General features: G+C 45.0%; 1 protein-coding gene across 1 annotated transcript in view; it reads right to left on the reverse strand.

The window, feature by feature from the left end:
• Positions 1 to 24313, reverse strand: part of LRP1B (LDL receptor related protein 1B) — a 3812342-nt gene that overhangs the window by 647480 nt on the left and 3140549 nt on the right. Inside the window, exon 62 of the mRNA XM_078683424.1 lies at positions 11430 to 11578. Within this exon, the coding sequence (XP_078539550.1) occupies positions 11430 to 11578 (149 nt within the window). The remainder of the gene's footprint in view (positions 1 to 11429; positions 11579 to 24313) is intronic.

Here is a 24313-nt window from a genome sequence, read left to right on the forward strand (position 1 = left end):
AACGCTTAGTGTGACCTTAAATGCCTCCCATATAATCTCCATCGTGTCCACTGAACCTCTATTATGAACAAAAAAATCTTGTATCTCCTCCCTCAATTCTTCCTCAAAAACTGTGTCCATCAAACTGGGTGCATACATTCGCCAAACTTTGCGTGGCGCTTCAAATTCAGTGCAAGAGAGAGCAAGTGCTACCGGGGCGTGATCTGAATATGTTCTCGCTAAGTGTTGCACACGGGTGACCGCAGGTCCCAGTCCCCTGAATAGGAGCAAGCAGTCTAGCCTCGCCCATGAAGCTTCTTGTGCCGCATAGTTTGTTCCTTCCCGCTGTACTGGGTGCAAGTGTCGCCATGCATCTATCAGTTGATAAGTGGAGATAATGTCCTGTCGGTTATCGCGTGCTCTAGTGTAGTGATGTGGGGCTGGGTGAGATCTGTCTAAGGGTGGATTGTACGTTACATTAAAGTCGCCCCCCCAAGATGATGTGGCCAGACCCCACTTCAAAAATCCTGGCCCACAGTGTGGTGTAAATATCCGGATCATCAACGTTCGGCCCATAACAGCAGACCAAGGTGATGAACACCGTCCCCAGTCTCCCCCATACCAGATAATATCATCCATGGGGGTCGCAGTTCTCACCCGCTGGGTGGAATGGCACTCGTTTTTTTATAAGTATCGCTGTACCTCTCGCATAGGACGAGTATGAGGAGAAGATTCTATGCTCCGCCCATCTAATAGCGAAGTTGTGTGTCCACTGGGGAGGGAAGTTCGTCTCCTGTAACAGTGCTATGTGTGTTTTATGCCTGTCCAGGTATGCCAAGATCTAGCTACGCTTCCTGGAGTCCCCCAGTCCTCTGACGTTTCAAGTGATAACATTCAGTGTCCCCACCTCTGCCATCGCCATTCCAGTTTCCTATGTAGTACCCTGACACATGCAACCCATTGTGCGCTGCGTTTCCCATGCACCATGTCACAAGATGAAATCTGAATCAGCTCCCAAAGCCCTTGTGTTCAACCCAACCACAACAGTAATCGCAGAGTCCCGATGCACAATACGTGTACACCATATCAGACAGAACTTTCCCCCACCACCCCCCTCCCACTGAAGCAGCCCCAACTTGCCAGTAGTAAAGTCCCTCTCCCCCACCCTTGCCAGACCCATCAACAAAAAAAACCATAATAACCAATCCAGCACTACAAGTCCCATTACCCTCCTGCAGCCTGTAGTCCGGGGGGAAAACCCATTGGGGATCATTCCTAGTTGGCGTCACAGAAACCCCTCACCCCTTGAGCCCCCGTGAGATGGTGCCAACAGGCTCTAAGAGGGTTGGGGGTGCCTGGTATACGATAGTTCTAGCACCATAATCCCAACATGATGTCATGCATTCGTGCTTTGTGCTTCCAACTTCTCTAACCCCCCTATTCTCCATACAATACCAGACAATGTTCCCAGTAGGCAGGATAAGAGTATGTTTCACTGCGAGTCTTCTTCGGCTCCCGTTGATGCAGACTGCTGTGAAGCCGCCATGAGGCTGTCATGTGCATTTCACCTGTTGAGTTTTTGTAAAGAACCGTTGCTTGCCCTGATGCGTGACCCAAAGACGCGCCGGGTATAGTAATACATAATCAATTTGCGCTTTTCTTAGTTTTTTTTTAACATCCAGGAACTTGCGCCTCTCCTCCTGGACTATGGGTGTGAAGTCCGGGTAGATGGAAAAAGAATTTCCCTCATAGGACAGGGTCTGCTTGTTTCTTGCCGCCCGTAAGGCCACATCGCGGTCCCTATAATTCAAGAGTCTCGCAATGATGGGTCGCGGTTGGGCACCGGGGGCAGTCGCGGTCCAAGGGAACTGTGGGCCCGCTCCACAATAAATTGGTTCGAGAAAGAATCAGCCCCTATCGCAGTTGTTAGCATTTTCTCTATGTACTCTTCCATTTTCCCCGTATTTGTGGATTCTGGAATGCCTATGACGCGTATGTTATTGCGCGGACTGCGCGCTTCCAAGTCCTCGTTCTTGGACGCTATGATCTTGAGTAATTTGTCCATGTGAGCTATTTGCGTGGTATATCTAGAAGTTGTGTCTTCCGAGTCAGAAATTCTCCTTTCTGTTTCCTTAATTCTATCTTTGTGACCCTCCAGTTTATGTGCAATTGCATCCATACGTGATGACATACGATCAACTTTGTCCACTATGGTAGCGAACCCTTGTCGTACTTCCTGCAGTATACTCTGTACGTCATTAGCTGGTGACGTTGTTTCCCTTTGATCCTCTCCACCTTCATCCGTATCGCGATCTCCTTGTACATTGCGTGTGTTACGTTTCGCTTCAAATGTCAATTTTGGCTGTCTTGTGTCCGGCTTCCCCATAGTGCCATTCTATCGGGATTTACGCAAGCCAAAATAGTGCCGTGGCCACTGCTGTTGCCCGTGCCCAAACCAATTTATATGGTTGAACCAATCCAGCCGCGTCATAGGACTGCCCGTTGTCCAGCCTCACTCCCAGCCGTCGCTTTCTGCAGGGTGAGGGCAGGACGGTTTAGCGACATCGTGGGCAGTTTGCAGCGCTCCTGTCCCTTGCGCAGCCACCCGTACCTTGTATCCTCAGTGGGGGTTAAACTACAGCCAGGGGAACTCTCCACAGCAGTGCGCCACACCCTAATGCTGCCCAGCCAGCCGTAATTCAAAATGGTGATCGCGCCACTCCTGGATGGAGAAGGGCGCCAAGGTGGTCTTTCCTGTGGACAGTTCACAAATGTGCTTTCCTGCGGAGGGCTGTAGCGTCCAACAGCAACTCCACTCCCTCATCACTGGAGCGATGGCGGAGCTGCTCAATGGCACCAGCAGCACTCGTCCAGGTCTTCTGTATTGGGGCAGGGGAGGCACCGCAGCAGACGTCTTCCTGCTGAACTTCAATGCTGCCACGAAACTGAGCATGTCTCAGGGCCCCCACACCTCCCGTCAGAGCACCTCTCACCGCAGCACCTCTCACCGCAGGTAGCGCGGCCCAGCTACAATTGCCGCTGCTGCTCATCAGGGCTGCCACGGTTCTTCCGCTCCCCCCACTTGCCTCCGTTTATGTACACCGGCTGCAAATGTTCCTCGCTGGCATGTCCCGGGTGCCTTGTTCTGCCAGTTCCGCTCCGATCCCGGGCAGCATACCACTCGCGGGTCCGTTTCCTCCAGCTATGCTTACGTCGTCTTCAGGCCTACACGGCCACAGCCCAGCCTCGATCTCCAGTGGTTCTCGGACTCCCAGCAGCACCACGCACGCCACCACGCCGCACTCCGGGCAGATCTTACTCTCACCACCACATGGGCAAGACAGGTCACAGCCACTCTAGAGTTTCAGCGATTATGCCTGGTGGGTTCCTTCGTCTGCTGGGCAAGTTACAGATGTCCGTCGGGACTAACAGCAGGATAATTAAGAGGATTAATGTCCCGGGCTGCAGGAGCCTCACAGTGGTGCGGCCATCATGCTAGTGCGCCACCTAGCGCACGCGCGGCCACTAACTCTGTGTTGGTCAAGTCCGGGACCCCTTCTCCGGAGACATAGGCTGGCCCCTGAGGTGTGGGCCTTGGGCTCATCAACACCATGACTCTGTGGCCTTGCGCTGTAGGCAGCCTCTGGGCCCAAATGCGTCCCACCAAAACTCACACACCAAAGCGATCTTGACCGGCCAGGATGACCCATCACCTCAGGAGGCACATGCCACCACCGCAAGAACCACCTCCAAAGGCCATCTGCCAGAGTCGAAGCGGTGGACCTGACAGACTTTGTGGTTGCTCAGGCATGCCGTGGATTCCATCATCAGCCTGATTCCCTGCTCAGCACTCCGGGGGCCAGTGACTCAGTGCACCACAGGCTATTGTCCTTAGCTGATTGTGTTTTGTGCTGTGGAGTGGTTGCGCAGGTATGTCACCTCAGACAGTGTGGGAGCCCTGAGACATTGATGAGGAAGATAATGCAGGTCTGACACACCCCACTGCATCTGCATCAGGAATATATTGAAGGGACACAATCCAAAACTTTTTCTGCACATGAGTGCGCTCATCTCTAGTGTCCACAGCCCAGTGCACTGCTACTCACGGACACTTCTGTTTGCATTTTGGCTGTCCTCTGGACTTTATCCGGCTCACCTCATGTTGCTCATCTGTTGACTCTGTATTGCATGTGTTTTCTGTTTGCGTTGCACTGGTGTCCAATGTCCAAGTGGTTGCCAACACCAGACATTCCGTGCAGGTTGGCTTACACTCACCCCACAAACATCCAGCACAGGTGTCACTGTACACGTGGCCCTGCCAATAGAGGGCATGTGCCCATAGCCAGTTATACATGATCTTTGCATGTGTCCCTGTGGTCTTGTAGAATGCATGTGGGCCCTCGGCCCTACGACTTTATATTGTGCGGTGTACCACGGATGCAGACATGTCACCGGAGGCAGCGGGTTGGGGCTTGGACATGTAGCTTTGTCATCACCCACTCCATTTGTGAGGGGAGTGTCCAGGGCCTTCGTAGGCACAGCCAACATTGGTGTGTGACTGCTAATTGTGTGCCCCTGGGCGTGGTTCTGTGCTGTGCATCTGCATCTGCATGTGTCTCTATGGCAGCATGGGTCTCCTTAGTGAAGTGTGGAAGGGCCCTGTAGGGGGATAGACCCCTACGTATGTGTCCTGGTTCGCATTCCATGGGTTCGGCCCCCCACCCACACCTATTGGGCCACCTCCTTTTGGTATGCTGAAACATGCCATTGGGGTGCCATGTGTGGGTTGGTGAAGTGTCGTGAGCCAGCTGTGCCTGCGGGTGCTTCCTGCTGTGTGGTCTGTTGCAGACTCAGTGTTCTCCTCTCAGTAGCTTGGCTGTCCGGGTCCTGGTGGGGGGTTGCAAGGGATATCCATGAGCTGTTGTAGGGTGTCAGTGTCAACAGGTGCATTGAAGTATGTACTCTGCTGCAGGTATTGTGTGCCCCACTGCGATGTGAAGGGGAGGTGCGTGTTGCCTTTGTGTTGGCATATATGTTTGCATGAAAACTGTATGGCAGTGTACATTGTGACAGGGGGCGCTGGATTCGTCTGCGGGTATGTGTACATTTGGACTACATGACAAATGTGAGGTTGTACGTGTATATTACCATTTCACTGTTACTGGCTCTGTCAGCTGTCGTGGGCATGTTTCTGCGCCTGTGCGGAGCCAGTTGTGTCCTCTGTTCTGCAGTGTCGGCTATGCGCGTAATTCCACGGTGTCGTCAATGTGGGTGTGCTGTTTGTGCTATGTGTGTGTGCTGCAGTGTGCCAAGGAGATCTGGGACATGATCCTGGGTGTTTGTGGGTGTGCAGTGTGGGGCGCCTCGTTGTACATGTGTGCCCATCTCCCCCCGTCCCCCCAGGCCCTGTTCGTTGCATTCCCTGTCGTTGTTGAGCCTGGCCCTCTTGAGCTGTGTCTGTACTCCCTACTCTATGCACCGTCTCCACACTGATGACAGTGGGCTGGGTTTCCTCCAGCTCCTTCGGTGGTGCTGGACTGTCACCTCCTGTTGCCGTTGCTGCCTTCTTGTTGGCAGCGGGTCGGTGCCTGGTTTAGGTTGTCACGTCATGCCTTCGCCTATTGGCCTCCTGGATTGGCCTCCATGGTACTCCTACTGCATTCCAGGTGGTCTGCTTGTGGGTCAGTTGCTGGTAGTGTTCTGTCACCTCTGTGACGCTGGTCATGTTTTCCTGCGGTCTGCACCCCATTTTACTCTCCCTCTTCTCCTTGGCCTTCCCCGACCCCGTTGTTCCTTGCTGGTGGTCTGTGGGGGTTGTGGGGTTCGAGTAGGCCTCTGCGCTGGGTCAGGGTGCATCCATGTTGCTACGTGCTTTAGCTTGTTTCTGATGTACTTTTCACTGGGTTTTTATGGTGCATTGTCCCGCCAGATGCATGGGATTAGCAGGCCTGTGGCTTGTTTTCCCTACTTTGTGTCCCCTGGTTGGCCTCATCATTTTTTTGAGTTCGCGTATCTAATTTTTGCAACGTGGTGTTTATTTTCACGCTTACATTTGCTGCGTTATCTGATATCTATCGCATGCTACTGCCTTGTTGTGAATTCCACATTGACACAGGGTTATTTTCCCATGATAGGCTGCGATGTTGAAAGTTGTGTTACGCTACTCTTGCTGTAGTTATCACCCGTTCTTGTGAATATGCCCCTAAGTTACAACTTTCTTCATATGGCACAGCATTGTACATGAGGCTGACGGATTTGAGATTCACAAAAATGCACAGCAACTTCGTCGATCGGCATGTAAGAAGCCTTTGTTAGGTATTTTAGTTGGAAATGTCTGCTATTTAAAATGAGAGAGCGAAAAGGTGAGGGGTTTTGAAAAAAAAGACCGTAAACCTGAAGGGAATATTTTCAGAGATTTAAGGTGTCCTAGATTTCGAAGGCTTTGCATTTCCAGGGGGATGCCTGGCTACATGGTGTCATTGTGGCGACTTTGCAGAACAAATGATTTTCTATTACACTGGCTAGCACCTGCTGGCTATTGTCTTACATTTCTGTCCTTCAAACGTTTCGAGAACTCTGAATGGATATACATGTGGAAGCATGACATAGGCGAAGGCATAAAATGTGTACCACGATTTTGATGCATTCTAAAATGTTGAACCAAATATGAACATCATTTATTAGAAGTGATCAACTGAACGCTGAGACCCACTGGGTGCCTCGAGACTGTGCGCTTTGTATTATGATTGTATCTTCAAGGCCAATCGCTATTATTATTATAGCAAGTGTTTTATAAAATAACTTCCCTAAAGAGTCTGCTTGCAGGAGCACAGAGACTTTCTCAGTTCGAGTACCGGTATGGTTGAAATATTAAACGCGTTCTCATCACGTGGGCAGTTGGATGGATTTTAGTTATGTATGGAAAATTCAGGCCCTATGGGAAAAGAGCACTGAACATCCATTTAAACTGTGCTTCATTGCGCCCCCAGGTGTGACACGACCTTACAGTTGCCTTTGCATCAAGTTTTATTACCTACACATCAGAAACTGTAAGAAAAGCGAAGTCGTGGAAATGTCTAGAGTGTGGTCCACATAATGTAATAATGAGCCATTTATAATAATATAAAATAATGATCAATCTATATAAAACAGTCATGTTATTCTCTGTTTGCCCATTATATTACATATGTAATTGGATCAGGTCCCGAGGCAGACATATGTAACTCGATGACACTAGTAACTAAAAATGTTAAGCTCAGGCGCCTGTCAGAGGCAAAGTATTTCTCAGAGTGGCTGATTCTTCAAGAGGTATCTCTGAACAAATTATAGCCAAGATATGCACTGTACTATGCACATAACAATATTTTTACACTCATAATAATGCATAATAGTTAGCTAAAGTAACGTTTGCTTTCGAGAGATGGCAGGTGGTTGAAATGCATGCATTTTTCTTTTCTACGTAATAAAAAAAAAGTGAAGCAAGACCAAGTTTTAAAGAATTTCAGATCAATTTACCTTGGAGAGGTAGCAAATTTATCACGTCAAGGGTCCTTTGGGCAGTAACCTTGGCAAACACACTTGAGCAGTTAGAAACACCACCCATTTTTTAGTACAACAAACGTTTGCAACTCACCTAGCTCTAATGGACATGAGACACAAACGGTCACATTTATGGGAGATGTGGGGCAGGACAGCACAGCACGTTACCTTGCTGCACTGTGAAGGGGGCGGGGGATGCACCATATTTATCCAATACGGTGTATTTCTGTACTTCTTCCCTATGCTGGTGCCTTTTCAGCACCAAAGAGGCAATGCAGGCACCCTTGCACCATGGTGCAAGGGTGCCTCGGTTGCATGAAGGATTGTTTTTTGCTGGAAGGGGCACCGTCCTGCACAAAAACAATCTGGAGAGGCATTTTCCCCTCTCTATGTTGGAAAGAGAAAAGAAACGAGGAGAAATAAAGATATTTCTCCTTGTTACACCTCACTTAGGGGGGGTGTAAGATTTTGACGCATTCCCAGGTTCATAAGTCCTTTTAAATCTGGGGATGAATTAAAAGAAATGGGAGTTGCGTGGGTCCCACAACAATGTCCAAGGAACGCCTCCCTTGCTCAGCATAAGGCAACACAGTGATTTTCACAGCGTTGCTTTACTTCATATCTGTGAAGCCATTCAATGCCACGCAGTGTGGCTTTGCATGGCTTCAGAAATATGACTGAGAGGTTTGTGTCGTGATTGTACCACGTTGTGTGGCGCAAACAGGACCTAAAGCCCTCATAAATTTGACCTACAATTTTTTTATGCAACTAAAACTTCCTGTGGCAGATTATTTTCATTTACAGACAGCACATTTCCATTGAAATTGCCACTAGCTTTGCACAGACATACAGTTTTATTGATAAAACTATACTGCACACACAAGATAACATGTGGAAATTTGCTTTCAGCGAACATTTGCTATTTGTGCATCATCAAGTAAAGTGTCTTGGTTTGCTCTGGTGCTATTAAAATATTTTTTTCCATCACACTTTAGAATTACAAAAAAGGCTTCATTTTTGCTTTCCTTACTGCTGAATGTGAACAGTTCATTTACTGATAATTAAATTTAGTTTTCTGTTACGAAAAAAAATCACCTATGGCTTTTCCTTTCACACTTCATATACCCCAGCAAGATAGTCACATAATCCACTTTACTTTTCTTTGTCTGCAAAGTGAGAGGGGTTTGTAAACGCCAATCCCCAGGTTAAAAAATCAATAGCAATTTGTCATAAGACAGCCTGACATTTAACCAGTGTCTTTGAAGAGCAGTAAATGTGGTAAGATAAATGTAGAATTTAAAGGCATCTTCATTTATTGCTTGAACTTTTGCAACCCACCAAAAATCGTCTCCTGACTCACGAGTGGGTTGTAATCTATAGTTTGGGCAACTCTGCACTGGAGTAATACAAACCATTTTTTAATTGAATGCACATCTGGCAGTCTGGAGGGGCCCTGATTTTCAAGGGGGTATTCCATGACCTGTGATTGGAGTGGAGAGGATATGGCATAACGGCGAGGGCTGTCAACCTCAAAGCTGGGAGCCGGGTTCGAGTTTCCGCAGTGACGCTCAACATCCTGTGTTTCTGGGCAAATCAGTTAATCTCCCTGAGTCTAACAAAAATAATGTGTCCGCCTGTAACGCAGCTGGTGCTCATGTGAAGCACTCCGATACCTTTGGGTCTAGTTTGCGCTATATAAAACTCCCGCCCCCAAAGTTTGCCTTTTTATATTTGAATCTCAGCTCTGGAAGGTATTACCCCGTCCTGTATAAGACCAGCCTTGCCTTGACCTGCCAGCCTATAGTGTTAAATAGGTAAAAATCATTAGATTACTTTACAATTTAGGGCACTTGTGTATGTAAGCTACAGAATAACGTGCAGTAAACGCTGTGTGCTTGTTCTGGCTCTAAATATGACCTAGGGAACAGTTTACATACTGTGCAGAGAGAAGTTTTAAATGTTAATGAGTTTTCATTTGCACTATGATTTTGCATGAAATACCAGAGCACTATTTCCTCTATTGCTAGCTATATCTACTCCAGGTGAAAGACAGTGTGTAAATGCTGTTTCTTTGTTTTCAACATCTCAATTATTAGCAAATTGTTAGCCAAAGCATTCTGCTCAATGATACAATGTGTTTTCTTCAATATCAGCTTCTGTACTACAGCAGGGCACCTGTCAGCCTTGGCCCATGTATCCAGGAAAGAGAGCCACACACTCTTCACCTTTTTCAGGAAAAGGAGAGTGTCTGCCAGGCTGCACAAAGGTCAACCTGACAGACACTCTTCTTGTTCAGGCCAGGCAGGCAGGAGCTAGACATACTCTAAATTACCAGGCTACTGGTAATCTAAGCTAAACTTTGCCAGGCTGAGGATTTCAGAGCCCTGTGGGCATGACCTACTCAGCCTGGAAAAAGTGCTTTGAGGCCTTCCTCATGTGATGAGAGGGAGCATCACAGATTGCCTCAGACCTGGGTGCTTCAGTTTTAAGGCCTCAAGTGCCCTGGGCCAAGTGTCAATCAATCACATCTCATCACAGGGTGGGTTGAGATCAGTACCTTACACTGACCCCATCCCACTGCTAAGGGCAACCAATGAGAGAAAGGAGCATTCCCAACCCTCTTGGGACTTCTGAGGCTTTGTTCCTCAGGAGCTGCTGGCCAGGCAAGTTTTATGTTTTTGAATCCCTGGTGCATGCGTTAATGTATGAATTTGTTCCGAGTGAGTGTTATGAACGGGTGTGTATGAACACATTTGTGAATGCATGGCTGTGAATGAGTCTAAATGTGTGCGGGCATGTCCTACAACGAAATGTAATCAAGTTAGTCTTGCCAATATACTTTGAAGTGACAAGTATTCAGATCTTTCCAGAAAGCTAGTAGGTTAGGAATGAATGTGATCATTTTAGGTTGAAAAATCCATAGTCTTGGAGATTTTAAGTAGAATACCTGGTAGAGAATGTTTGTTGTTTTAGAGTTGGTATGGAGAGACCATTCGGCAGTAAATTGCCACTGTGAAGATATGGGAATTTGACCTTCTTCAGCAGTCCAAGGGAGAAATGGAAAATTTTCATTTTCTGAGGAGGTGTAGATATGAAAAGCACTGTTTTGATTAACGATTAAGGCAGGTGGTCTGCTAGAGAGGGCCAGTGAGGGTGAGATTCCTATACATGTAGGAACTAGACGGTTGTTTGAATAGTTGGTGGGGATTGTGTAACCTCTTCCATGCTTGTGACGGAACCGTTCCGTCATCAGTCACGGCTGAGCTGTGCTGATGACGGAACGGTTCCGTCACGATCGCGCCCTGTTCTGGAATGTCCAGCACAGGGGCGGAATCGGCGCAGCGCGGAAGCGGTTAAAGAAGAGGAGAAGAGAAGGGAGGTGTTTTTTCTCTTTACCATCATGAAAACTTGTTTACTTCTGCTCCTGATATTAGTAAATCTGCAACTGATCCCAGGGAGTGAGTGAAAGGGGTCGACAAATGATTTAATACTCACAAAGCTCCAAGCCATCCTCACCCTAGAACGTTCTATTCTCAAACCCAGGTGGAAATTTACTCGAAAATGACCTTTATGTATTTCAAACATCATTTGGATTTGTAAATGTCAGACTCGCATGTGCAAACAGCAATGCAAACAAGGCTTTTTGAGATCAGTGAACAACTTTGTTCATTTGCTTCGAATTGAGAGTTAAATGTATATTTTTGTAAATGTGTGTCTCGGATAATTGAGACACCAATGTTGGTAATTCATGTTTTTAGAACAAATGTATTAAATGAAAAGTGTTTATCTGTATTCTTAATTTTCACAAAACTACAAAATAAATATTTGAATAATCCTGAACTGTTCAATATTGTTGTCATACTATTACTAAAACAGTATCACAGCTAGCAGAGAGCCTCTAATTTACTTACCTGACTTGCTGTGCAGTTGGACAAGCAGGTTTTATTATCAGCAGCGAGGTAGAAGTTAGTCGGGCAGGCACATGTGTAGGTTTTGCTGGGCGACAGCAGGCACAAGTGACTGCAATGGCCATTATTAATTTTGCATGGGTGGTGAGGCACTAGAAATGGAAAAAACATACAATGATACCATTATTAAGAACACAAATATTAATATTGTCTTTTATTTGTCTCATCATTCCTCATTAAGACCAAGAAGCACAAGAGTACAATGACTTAGATCATCACCAGAATTATTTTAGAACATGTATTTATTTATTTATAGTCCTTTATAGCATGAATAAAGACCATAGGGTAGTAGAGACATTAGTAGAGACATTACATCAGGATGATTTGATAATAATAATTGAAGACATTAAGGATCGGATTACGGTTATGGTGCCACATTCATGTGCAGATTGCACACCAGCAAAAATGCAAGGCTATCACTGTAAACATAAGAAAATCTGGATCAATGTGGGGACATTACTACATTTGTACTTCTCAATCTATTTATACTATTATATGTTTCTATCATTCTGCAGAGATCAAGTTTGTGATGTGTTCCCTGTAACATGATGAAACATAAATAAGAAGAGATTTATAAAACAAATCGTTACTACAAACCCGTAGCAGGGCAGTGATCTTTTGTCATGTGTGACAAGCAATTGTGACTTTTGGGAGCATTTTATTTCTTCCTGGTGGAATTTGTTTACCCATACTCATAAATGAAGATGAGAAACCAGATTCACACTATTTGGTCACACAATTTGTGTAAGATTTCCCCCACTGCCAACCACAGGAGCAAAACAATGCACAATGATGAAACTAAAATGTATTTGATACGGGGAAGGGGTAACCACAGATAAATAATACACCAAATGTTTTATGTAAATCTGGCAGCAAGCATATACATATGATATAAGTGATACCTACAGAGTATTATCATTTGATGTAAGTAAAATAAACTAGACAACAATGGTCTGGGTTTAGAGTTTGGCTGATGAGTTACTCAGTTACAAATTTGACAGAAATTTTGTTTGCCTTATTACACGTGTTTTATAAGGTTGAGGGATTATCTGTCATGTTTGTGACAGGATAACCCAACCATCGACTCTAAATCAGGCACATGGTGTAAAGAAAAAACCCACAGTACCACCAAAATAACTATATAGGTGAGAAAGACTGGCATTCATTACAAAGGGAATAAAAAAAATTAAAAAGTACAAAAATACTAGTTGCATCTCAGATGGAGAGTTTCTCTGTTTGAGTCAGTATGCAAGCTCTTAGTGAGCTATGCAAGGGAAGAAGGGACACTGAAACAATACACGCTTTAACTCTTTTTTGGAACTAATCATCAGACAAGGTTGTCCTAAAGGCTGACAAAATGGAATGCCATAACCTAAAGGCACTTTCTGGAAAAATATGCTTAAGCTTTTTGCCTTAAGATGGCTTGTATTTCAAGGAGAAGGGTGTTATACCTACCATCGAAGATAAACCCTAAACAAGTTTCGCAGAAGGGCGTAGCAGAATATCTACAACTCAATGAGCAGTTGTTTCTATTGAGGAAGATAACTAAAACATACCTATTTTTATTAGGTTATGCTTCTACTGCAATTGGATGTACAATCTAGGGTTTATTTTCTCTAGAAATACCATTGTGTATGCTGGTCAAATTTACGTTCTCCAAGGGGCATATTAGCAAGATCCTCATTAAAATTATCGCTGTTTTAGCAGCAGGAAACATCCGCTAAAACGGCGATAATGGGCTTGCTAATATGTGTTATGGAATTAGAAGCCCAGGTTAGATGTCCTGCACATCTAACCTGGGCTTCTATTGTTATTCTATAACGCATATTAGCAAGCCCATTATCGCTGTCTTAGCGGCAGGAAACTGCCGCTAAAATTGCGATAATTTTAATGAGGTTCTTGCTAATATGCCCCATATTTATGAAAGAACCACCCTCTTAATTACTGATTTGGAGGTTGCAGCTTCTCACTCCTCAGTTCTAGCCATAAAATGTCAAGTAGCTTCATGGATGTGTCAAACATTCAGCCAGTCTTGCCTTTTTGCCAACTGCACTTCTAAGACATGTGGGGGCATATTATCAAGGACCGGTGTTAAAATTATCGCCGTTTTATCGGCAGGAAACTGCTGATAAAACGGCGATAATGGGCTTGATAATACGCCCTTGTTAATTCCCATAGAAGCCCATGTTCTGATGTTAACATGGGCTTCTATGGGAATTAACAAGGGTGTATTATCAAGCCCATTATCGCCGTTTTATCTGCAGTTTCCTGCCGATAAAACGGCGATAATTTTAACACCAGTCCTTGATAATATGCCCCGTGGTTTCTCATTTGCATTTACAAGAATGGGAAAAGAAGTACCACCAGGGAAAAATACAATGGTCCCAAAAGTCAGAATTACGTACCACACATGACAATAAATCACAGTCCTGCTGTGGGTTTGTAGTAAAGTTTTTTTTTTAAATAAATATCTTCTTATTGGTTTTTATCGTGTGACAGGGAACAAAAGACTTACACTTGATCACTGCAGAATGATAGAAACATAAAATAGTATGAATAGATTTAGAAGTAGTAATGTAGTAATGTCCCCACACTGATCCCGATTTTCTTATGCTTACAGGAATAGCCTTGTGCCTGGTAAACTGAATTGTTCATTAGTGAGCCCCTGTCCATGCCTTTCATTCCCTCTCTCTTTTCCGAGCTGTCTCTGATCTTCTGTGTTTAGCAATATCCCTCACACAAGGGGAGCACTCACTCACACCAGGAGCTTATCACCGTTGGTGCCTCTGGATGCCCACTACCCACAGGAGCATTAGTTCAGGCAAAAGGTCTTTCCAGTTTTTTTTACTGAATATACATTACACATCATGTATTAACACATATCACTGCCAATACTTTACAGAAATATATTTCAAATTTTCACAATAGAAATCAGCATATTCGTTTGATGAACAGTGAGATATTAATTACTTAAAAACAGAAGAAAAACAACATGACAGCAACTGGTCCAAATCAATGCCTTGATGAGTGTTGTCCCACAATGAAGAATCTGATGAGGGTGGTTAGTGTCATTGTTGGACTTGGTCATTTTTGCCGGATTATCCCCAAACCTTTTGTTTCTTCCTCCTATTTCTTCCTGACCCCTTGTTGTTGGCATAAGACTCTGGGCACTTTACCACTGCTAATCAGTATTAAAGTGCATATGCTGTCTGTAAATTATGAACATGATTGGTTATCCATGACTGGCATATTTGATTTACTGGGAAGTTCCTAGGAAAGTGCACTGAGCATGCCAGGGCCTGTAAATCAAATGCTACTAGTGGGCATGCAGCACTGACTGTGTCAACCACATGAGTAGCCCTGAAAGGGTATCTCAGACCTTGCCACTGTAGTGTCTGTGTATAGTTTGTTAACATCTTTGCCAGGCTCTAACATTCCCTTTACTTACATGTAAGAGACCCCCATGGTAGGCCCAAGGTACCCCCATGGGCAGGGTACAGTGTATGTTAAGGTAGGACATGTACTGTTGGGTGTGACATGTCCTGATAGTGAAATACTGCCATTTTTGTTTTTCACTATTGAAAAGCTAACTGTTCCATTGGATATAATGTGAAATAATGTGTAACATCTTACAAGTATAACTTACCATTGGGATAATAAAGAGAAATAAAGTTTAGGCTCTCTGAACTCAGAATTTAAAAACACATCTTTTAGTACAGATGGGTGTTAAATCATGTGTTTGAAAATACCAGTTTTGGAAAGTAAGCATTTTCTTGTTTAACCATACTGTATGCCTCTGCCTGTTTGTGTATTGACTGTCTGGTTTTGGAGTGCGAGGGGCGAGGAATGTGCATTCACTGTAGACAGCCACTGGGGGGGGGGGGGGTGAGGTGTGCCTGGTCCTTCCTGGATGAATCAGAGCTGAGCTGAATAGGGCTTGGTTGCATTTAGAGTAGTGGGAGGAGATTTCCTTGCACCTGAATAGGGCCAGTCTCCCTTGCGCAATGCTGTCTCCACCCCCTGTGGTCATGCATACGCAATACAAACAATCAAAGTGACCTGTATTAATAGGTACGTAAAGTGCATTGTGATATAAAATGAATATCCCTATAAAACAACAATAGGATAAAGAAAAAGGCGCAGCATTGATTGATGGGGCGTTCCATCACATAAAGTGCATTGTGCTATTGTATGTCCCAGTGTGCGGTACATATCGTAACTACATACACTCGTCTCGATTTTCATATATCAATGCATCCAAATGTGAATACATTTTCCTTCTTCTTATTGCATTAATATAAACGAGATGACTGCATTTGTCATTTTCTCATTTTCCAGACCAGATACAAATTAAAAACATGTTTTTAATGGAAAAGCATATTAGATAAAAATTAAGGTTTTAAAACTAATTTTCAAGTATTCTTATAAAAGTTACAAAAGAGTCAAAAATTCAGTGTAGATTCGGGGGACTTACCATCACCCGGACAATTTGGAAGTTTGTAGCACCACTTTTCTATTTCAGGGAATGCAATAATATAGTGAAGTGTGCCAAGCCTAAGCCTCGTTAGATAAAATCTGTGTTGGATATTTCTTACCTGCGTAAGATATAATTGAATGACCCTTATAAATGGACGTTCGCAATAAGAGACAACACTTTTTTTTAGCTAACTTCGACCCCTCTTATGCATTCCCTAGCATTCATATATCTTAACTTCAGATCACTTTTGCTATAATCCTGGAGGACCAGACTGTCCAAGACTGTCCAAGATCAAAATGTAGTCTTGTCTTTGGCCCATATCCCATGCCAAAGACTGATCCCCGCCATCTTTCTTAGATCGCTTACGTATGGTACGGATAACTCTTTGTGTACTGTGTAGTTCGCTGTACTGACAGGGAGACCTACCAGTGCCCTCTGAAGTCCCGAGTGCCGACCTTCCGTGAAAGGAGCTGACCCGTGTGCACCAGGGAGGAGGCGGAAACCACAAGCAGTTGCGCTGCGACCACCCGGTCCTTCTCCGCCGCCGCTGCATTTCCACTGCTGCACGGCCGCTGTGTGGGGAGAACCGAGGGGAGCCGGGATACTACAACTCCCAAGCTCCCTTGCGGCGCAGTCACTGCCAACGCGCGCCAGGAGGCGCATAAATTAATCGTCAGCGCCGGGGAGCAGGGAGACCTACCAGTGCCCTCTGAAGTCCCGAGTGCCGACCTTCTGTGAAAGGAGCTGACCCGTGTGCACCAGGGAGGAGGCGGAAACCACAAGCAGTTGCGCTGCGACCGCCCGGTCTTTCTCCGCCGCCGCTGCATTTACACTGCTGCACGGCCGCTGTGTGGGGAGAACCGAGGGGAGCCGGGATACTACAACTCCCAAGCTCCCTTGCGGCGCAGTCACTGCCAACGCGCGCCAGGAGGCGCATAAATTAATCGTCAGCACCCGCGTCGCGGGAGCGCGCGGGAGTGCCCAGGGCTAAGCCCGGGCAAAGGGCGGGCCGTCTGTGGCCGTCTGGGGACGACGGAGGACGGGACGGCCCAACCCTCTTTATCTGAAAACTCCATATTCCTGGTACTTAAAACAGGAACCTCAAGATAAGTATCTGCCTTGTACAATCTATTACCAGTGGGTGATCGCTCCTGATATTGGCCATCATGTCAACAAGGGGCAGTCGGAGTAAGACTGCGGCAGGAGGAGCTAAGGTCACCGGCCCAATTGATAACTATATTACAAGGGCGAATGAGGCCATAGATCATGGAATCTCCCTTTTGGAAAGTAGAGTTTCTTTAGATTTGGCACAGGCAAAACGCTCATCACTGGGCCTAATTTCCTCAGCCAAAACTCCAAACCGGGATACTGACACTGGTGCTATGCCCGGAGTTAGAGTGGAAATCCATAGAATGCCTAATATAGTTGATCTGTCAGCAACACAGTCACTCTCTGATTCGCAGCTAAGCTTGGAAAAATCCCCAAACTTATATTTGACTGATAATTTTAATATAGAACTGGATTTGGTAACCGATTCGATCCCTGCTGTGAGCCCGGTTCAGGTTTCGAACCCTATTCTGGAGTCAGAGTTATTACCTACTTTTATGACGGATACCACACTTGCCTCTGCTACCGACCCGATCCTGACTGTAGACTCGGAATTGGTGGCTGCGAATCCCATTCTTGTAGTAGATCCAGTTATTACTCACATATTGGAGGAGCCAACTCCAAGCCCGAGAGCGCTGAGAGGACTAAGGGAGTGAGCCATACAGAAACAGCTCAAAGGCTTAAGTACATCTATACCCAAGGGGAATCCTCTGCCACAGAGAAAGCAGGGGAAAGGTCGACTTAATACTCCAAAGAAGGGCAATAAGAAAGTAAATACAGGCTCGGAACACACAGGGGATTTGCCCACTTTGGGGATAACATGTAAAGACTGTTCCTCAAATAGCCAATTAATAATGAAAGTTGGGGAACTTATAACCGCCCATTTGGCAACTATAGATGCAAGATTGGGGAACATAGAAAAACAATTAATTGAATTAAGCACCTTAGTCAGAAGCCCCCTTACAAAAGTAGCACCTATAGTAGAGGCAGCTAAATCATGTACCCCCCAACCACTGGGCCAACCTGTAAAGAAAGCCGTGGTAGCCTCAATCACCAAACCCAAGCCATCACTGGTGACCAAGGATGTGGTAAATAAACCAACCCTTCCCACTGTAAACATAAAATCGCAAGGGAATCCACCAAAGTCGCAGGGCGTGAGTTCTAATAAGGACGGGAACAAAGGAAATAAGGAGAGATTCGCTGCTAACCTGCCCCCAGGTTCAGGTCCCTTTGTAGTTGTGATGACGGGGGTCCCAGAGACATTAGATAATATAGAGGAACCCACCTGGTCCCTACTAAATAAGGTCAACCATTGGCTAAATAACAACAGGCCCCTACCCCCATATTGCACAAGTAAAATCTTAACAGTCCGGAGAGTACCGTGGGTGGGCCATGAGAGAAAGAAAACACAGGGTGACTGTGTGATTATTAATTTCGACGACCCACGCACGGTAGACTACATCTGCTCCTGGAAAAGTGAGGGGTATAGTGAAGGTATTGAGACAAGGCACCTCTCTTTTTCTATCCCCCCAGGAGTCATGCTAGGTCAGATTATCATGACCATGGCTCTGATGGAGGCTGGTGCCGGGTGGGGCAGAGGGACCCAGGCAACAATTGGGGAGAGTGGGGGAGAAATCCTCATAGAAATCCCCAAAGAAGTATAACAGGTGGGGATGCCCATTGGGGGATCCCAACCTTTAATAGATTTAGCCGCCTAGCGATGGTTGATTGACATCTACCACCGACTGGGCTGCAAAACATCACACTGGAGGGAGATAAATGGGGCAGTGAGAGTAAGGTGATGAAGACTAAAGATGCCTGTGATGAGGAGGTTCTTAGTGTAGCCTCAGGTCCAACTAGTCACAGGATGGCAACGACAAGGGAAGAGTTAGTAGGTGGCACCAGTAAAGAGGCCGTGGTATTTGGGCCTCAAGACCCAAGCAGTTCCCAAAAAGTCTTGGACATGTACACGAATCCTGGGAAACAACACCTAAAAAAGCAACCTAACATTGAGCTCAGGATCCTTAGTTGGAATGTCGCAGGACTCCAACAGCGGGTGTCGGATTTGGAATGGTTAAACATTCTATCCGAAAAAGATATAATATTGCTGCAAGAGACGTGGGCTACTTCTGCTGTAGATACAGAGGGCTTCCATTGTTATAGTATTAATGCTCAAAAGCCTGTCTTTGGCCGCCCGATTGGAGGCTTATTGATAGGGTTCAGGATAACCATAGGGGGATCTATTAAATTAATACCCACTAAAAGTGCAAATATTCAGATAATTGAGTTCACACGCAGGCTTCCTTAGTACCTGATTAATTTCTACAATAATGATTTCCATTCTACTCCGAATAAGAATTATATAGAATTATTCGGAAACCTATCAAAAATAGCTGAATTATCTAATAACTGTGCGAGCAATAGGATTATTCTAGCCGGGGATTTTAACGCGAAGTTTCCTAACTCTAAAGAGGGCAACACACAAATGGATAGGGCCACTAAACGGGGTAGGGAACTAGAACGTTTTATTAATGAACATATCTTAATGGACATAATGGATGTAAGTAAGACCAATGTATCTACTTACACCCCAACCTTTAGAGGCAGAGATTTTTCTAGCACAGTGGACTATATTTTTATGTCAGCAGAATTAATAGATAGAGTCACTATGGCTAGAGTCCTGGAGACCGCCTTTGGGGACCATAATGCACTGGAGGTGAACATTAGATTAGGATCCTCCAATGCTTCTGTTTGTACCCCTGGAGCCAGGGATATTACGCCCTCAACCAATAATCTAAGGCTGAAATGGAGGGGGGTGGAGAGTGGCTGTATTGTGAATGCAATTACAAGTAACCATCGACCCATAGTTGATTCTTGTTCACTTTCTGATGGGAACCATCAGAGGATAGTTAAAGATTTTGTTAATCTTTGCAAAATTATAAAGACCCTTTTAAGTGTCCCCAACAAAAGGATTAATTATGAGCCAAGGTGGTTTGATAGTCGCTGTTCAGTAGCAAACAAGGCTCTCCGTAGGGCTCTAAACTCTAAACCTAGATGTCAAATAGAGGTACGGGCTGCCAGACAAAATTATAAAACAGCTATGGGGGCAAGGAAGGCTGCTATATTGGCAGAACATTGGGAGGAATTAACTGTTTCCGCTGCTGTGGTGAATGGTGCTACCTTTTGGCCTGCTGTAAGAAAGATGCGGGACATGGGTAATCAGTTATCCCCAATAAGTTGCACCATTTCAAGCCAACAGTGGGAACAACATTTCTCTACAATATATGCAAATCCGGGCACTGCCATTGAAGATTATAGCCCCGGCAATTTGCAACCACTAGAAATTACCCTGGGGGAGGTCACCGTGGCTATTAACCAGAGCCTTGGTAACAAGGCGCCTGGGCCTGATGGCTTCCCAATACATAAAATTAAATATAAGCCGGAATCTTGGGGACCAATTTTTGTAAATCTTTTTAATAGTCTTCCGTTGGTGCCAATCCCTGATACCTGGTCAACAAGCATAATAGTGCCTATTTATAAAAAGGGCGAAAGATCTGACCCCGCAAATTATAGGCCCATCTCGCTCCTGGACAACACCTTGAAAATCCTGGGCCGGGTACTGGACAATAGAGTGAATGACTTGGCTGAGGGAATGGGGGTGCTGGACCGTTGCCAAATGGGCTTTAAAAGTAGGGTTGGGACCACTGAACAATGCCTGAACTTAAATCTTATAATCAGCAAATATAATATAGCTAGGGCATCGCCTATTTACTTAGCATTTATGGACTTATCGTCCGCATTTGACTTGGTAAATAGGTCTAAACTGTGGTCGATCCTCCTGTCTTATGGTCTTGATGAGCCCTTAGTACACTTCTTGGCCTATTTACACACAGACACAAAAGCGCAGGTACGGATTCACATGGAGGGCGCAATCTCTGGGGCAATTAAGGTTGAAAGAGGTGTGAGGCAGGGGTGCGTTTTAGCACCCCTGTTGTTCATTATTTACATAAATGGATTGAGTGATTCCCTGAAGAGGGCGGCCACTGATGTCCCCAAAATTAAAGGGGGGCTGTTACCCGCGCTTTTGTACGCCGATGATGCGGTGCTTATGGGATTAACACGAAACGCCTTACGCGCCCTAGTTAAGAACTTTGCACACTATATGGGGAACCTTGATCTTACAGTAAATTTAAAAAAATCCTTTATTATGTCCTGTGGGCCGGGGTCCAAACAACTCAATTTTATCACAGTAGGACAGGACAAGTTGCATTCAACAAAAACATTCCCCTATTTAGGTATGGTTTTTGCTGCGAACGGCCTGTGGAGTGGGCATCTTGCCCACGCCACAGGCAAGTTCTCAAAAGCCATAAATTCAATTCTTTCCCTCCCACGGCCAAAGAGGACTGGAGCAACTAAAGCAATTTTAAAAATATACAGATTGCAGTGTGCCCCGGTAGCAACCAACGGCGCCGAGATTTGGGAGGTAGTGAAAACTCCCAGTCTGCAAATAGAAGAAAATCGGTTGTGCAGGAAACTACTGGGAGCCCCAATTTCCTCATCTGGGAACATCTGCCATGCTGAATTAAATTTGCCCTACATAACTGATTTCATCGCAGCAAGGTCTGCTTTGTTCTGGCTGGCTATTTGGGCCAATGACTGTGCTACTCTAACACAGGATATCCTGAAGGAGTGCTTGGTTTGCGAAAAAGGGATGAGTATTCCATGGCTCCGAGCAACGCAGGAACGCTTGACCAGTGTAGGCAAAGGCCACCTTTTTGATGATCCTTTTCAGATTAAGAACACTGTCAAAAAGGAAGTACAATCTGGACTATATGCCCTTTATAGGAAAAAGAGGTTGGAAGAAGAAATGCGGAAACAAACTGTTGAGTCTTATGGGAATAACGTAAATAATGATCTATTTTTACAACAAATCCCATTATACTTGACATTGCCAATGACTAATTGGGAAAGATCGTTATTATTTCGCATGAGAGCAGGGATTATAAAATTCTCGTTTTCCTTCGGCCCATAGTATGATGAATTCTGGAAATATGCCTTGCCCATGCGATGGAGTTAGCAGGCAAAATGATTTACACTTCTTTTTTAATTGCAAATTTTATATGAAATATATTAAATGGTTTTTAGCCCCATATTTTAAAAAAACACAGACCACTCTCCCTGAATCAATCCTATCTTATGCTCCTAAAATTAGAGAATGATGAATTGATATTTCGTGTAAGTACTTTTCTGAGAGTTATCTCTTATACACGTAAAACCATGGAATGCCCTTGATTTATTTGTACTACAGTTGCCCAAGCATTTTGCACTTTAATAATTGGCTTTATATGGAATCTTTGCACCTGTGTTTGTATGAACTTTTTGTAGTATATAGTCCTTGAAATGTATTTTTAATTCTTATATTTTAAATGTACTGCTTTTATGGATTTGCTGAAATCCGAATAAAGATTTTGAATCGAATCGAATCGACAGGGACTGCCAACAATATTATCAGGAATTTATTTTCTTGAATTTGAAGGGAAGCAGTATTGACTCTCCCCCATATGGCAGCCCCATAATATACTCCTGTATCACACTTACTTCAATATAGACCAAGAATTTCCCTTATGGGTTTGTTTCCTATTTTTGCTTAAAATCTATGAATAGATTCATTGGACCTTAAAAATTAATTTTTACTAGATTCTAAATGTGTGTTCCATGTCCCATGTCCCACTCCTATTAAAAATCAGACCTAAATATGAAAAAATTAAAACTCTATTTAGGACTACCTCTCCCACATGATGTTGTCTATTTTTCAGCCTATTGCTCCCCGCATGTCATCACAGAAGTTTTTTTTAAAGTTTAGTTGGAGATCTTTTTCAGACATATACAGGGCAAAGTTATCTATTAGGCATTGCAGACCGTTCGATGTCCTTGATAACAGGACAGCATTGTCTGCGTATAGGAGTACCGGGGTTGGGCGTGCCCCTACTTTAGGGGCATCAGCAACTTGGTTTTGTAGATAGTATCTACATTATTAATATATAGGTAGAATATTAGAGGCGCTACAACGCAGCCTTGCCGAATTCCACGTCTTACATTGAAATTCGGGGTGCATTCCCCTGATGCGCCAAACCGAACTCTAGATGTTAGGAAATTGTAAATCTGGGATAGGTATATATTTATATCGATAGGGGCGCCTAGCCCTTTCAGTGTCTTTCATATTTTAGTGTGGTTCACTAGGTCAAAGGCGCTAGTGAGGTCAACAAAGCAGAGGTGTAAAACCCCTTACTTGGCTAATGTATACTTCCCTATCAGAAGTTCCCAGATTTACTCATTGTTCCACTGTCCCGTTGGACTTAAAACCCAAGACATTTAGATCACTTCTGGACTCAAGAGGAACCTTTGCCAAGGAGAAGAGCTGAAGAGCTGTGAAGAGTATTGCCCCTTTATTTATTTATTTATAAAGCTTGTAAAGCTCCTGGTTACACTAACTAGTGTCCCCCCGCGCTGAGTAGTACCAAAATGACTATGTACTCATGATCTATTGTTCTAGGCAGCTCGCATTCCCGATGTTAATCTTTGGGGAACAGGATGGTTTTCAACTGTTTACGGAAAGCCGCCTTAATGTCTCCAAGCGGAGCCTCTGAGGCAGTCTATTCCACTGTGTGGCGATCATAACTCTGAAGGAACGCCCTCCCATTCTCACTCTGTTGAATTTTGGGACCAGGACCTGCCCCGTCCCGCTTGACCGCAACTGTCGGGTAGGATGGTATGGGTTGAGCAGGTTAAGCAGGTACCTGGGGCCCTTCCCCTGTAGGATTCGATGGCCCACACAGAGGGCCTTAAATATCACACATTCCCTGATTGGTAGCCAGTGTAGTGTTTTGAGCGCTTTCTTAGCAGAAGCTCTCTTGGGTAGCATCAGAATCAGGCGCGCAGCCACATTTTGTATGCGTTGCAGCCTCTGCGTGCACTTTGCACTGGCTCCCAAATACAGGACATTCCCATAATCCAGTCTGGAGGTAATTAGGACGTGGACCATGGTTTTCCTAGCAGGCAATGGCAGGAGGTCGAATGCTTTCCTGAGGACCCTCAGTATTCCGAAACAATTGCCTGCCACTTGTTTGGTCTGTTGCTCGAACGAGATTTTATTATCCAGCCAGATCCCCAAGTTCTTGACCAAATTCCTGGGAGTGGGTAGGGGACCCAGCGTGGAAGGCCACCATGCCGAAATCCATATAGA

Source organism: Lissotriton helveticus, chromosome 3_1 (assembly GCF_964261635.1).
Source record: "Lissotriton helveticus chromosome 3_1, aLisHel1.1, whole genome shotgun sequence".
In the NCBI taxonomy this organism is placed as follows: Eukaryota; Metazoa; Chordata; class Amphibia; order Caudata; family Salamandridae; genus Lissotriton; species Lissotriton helveticus.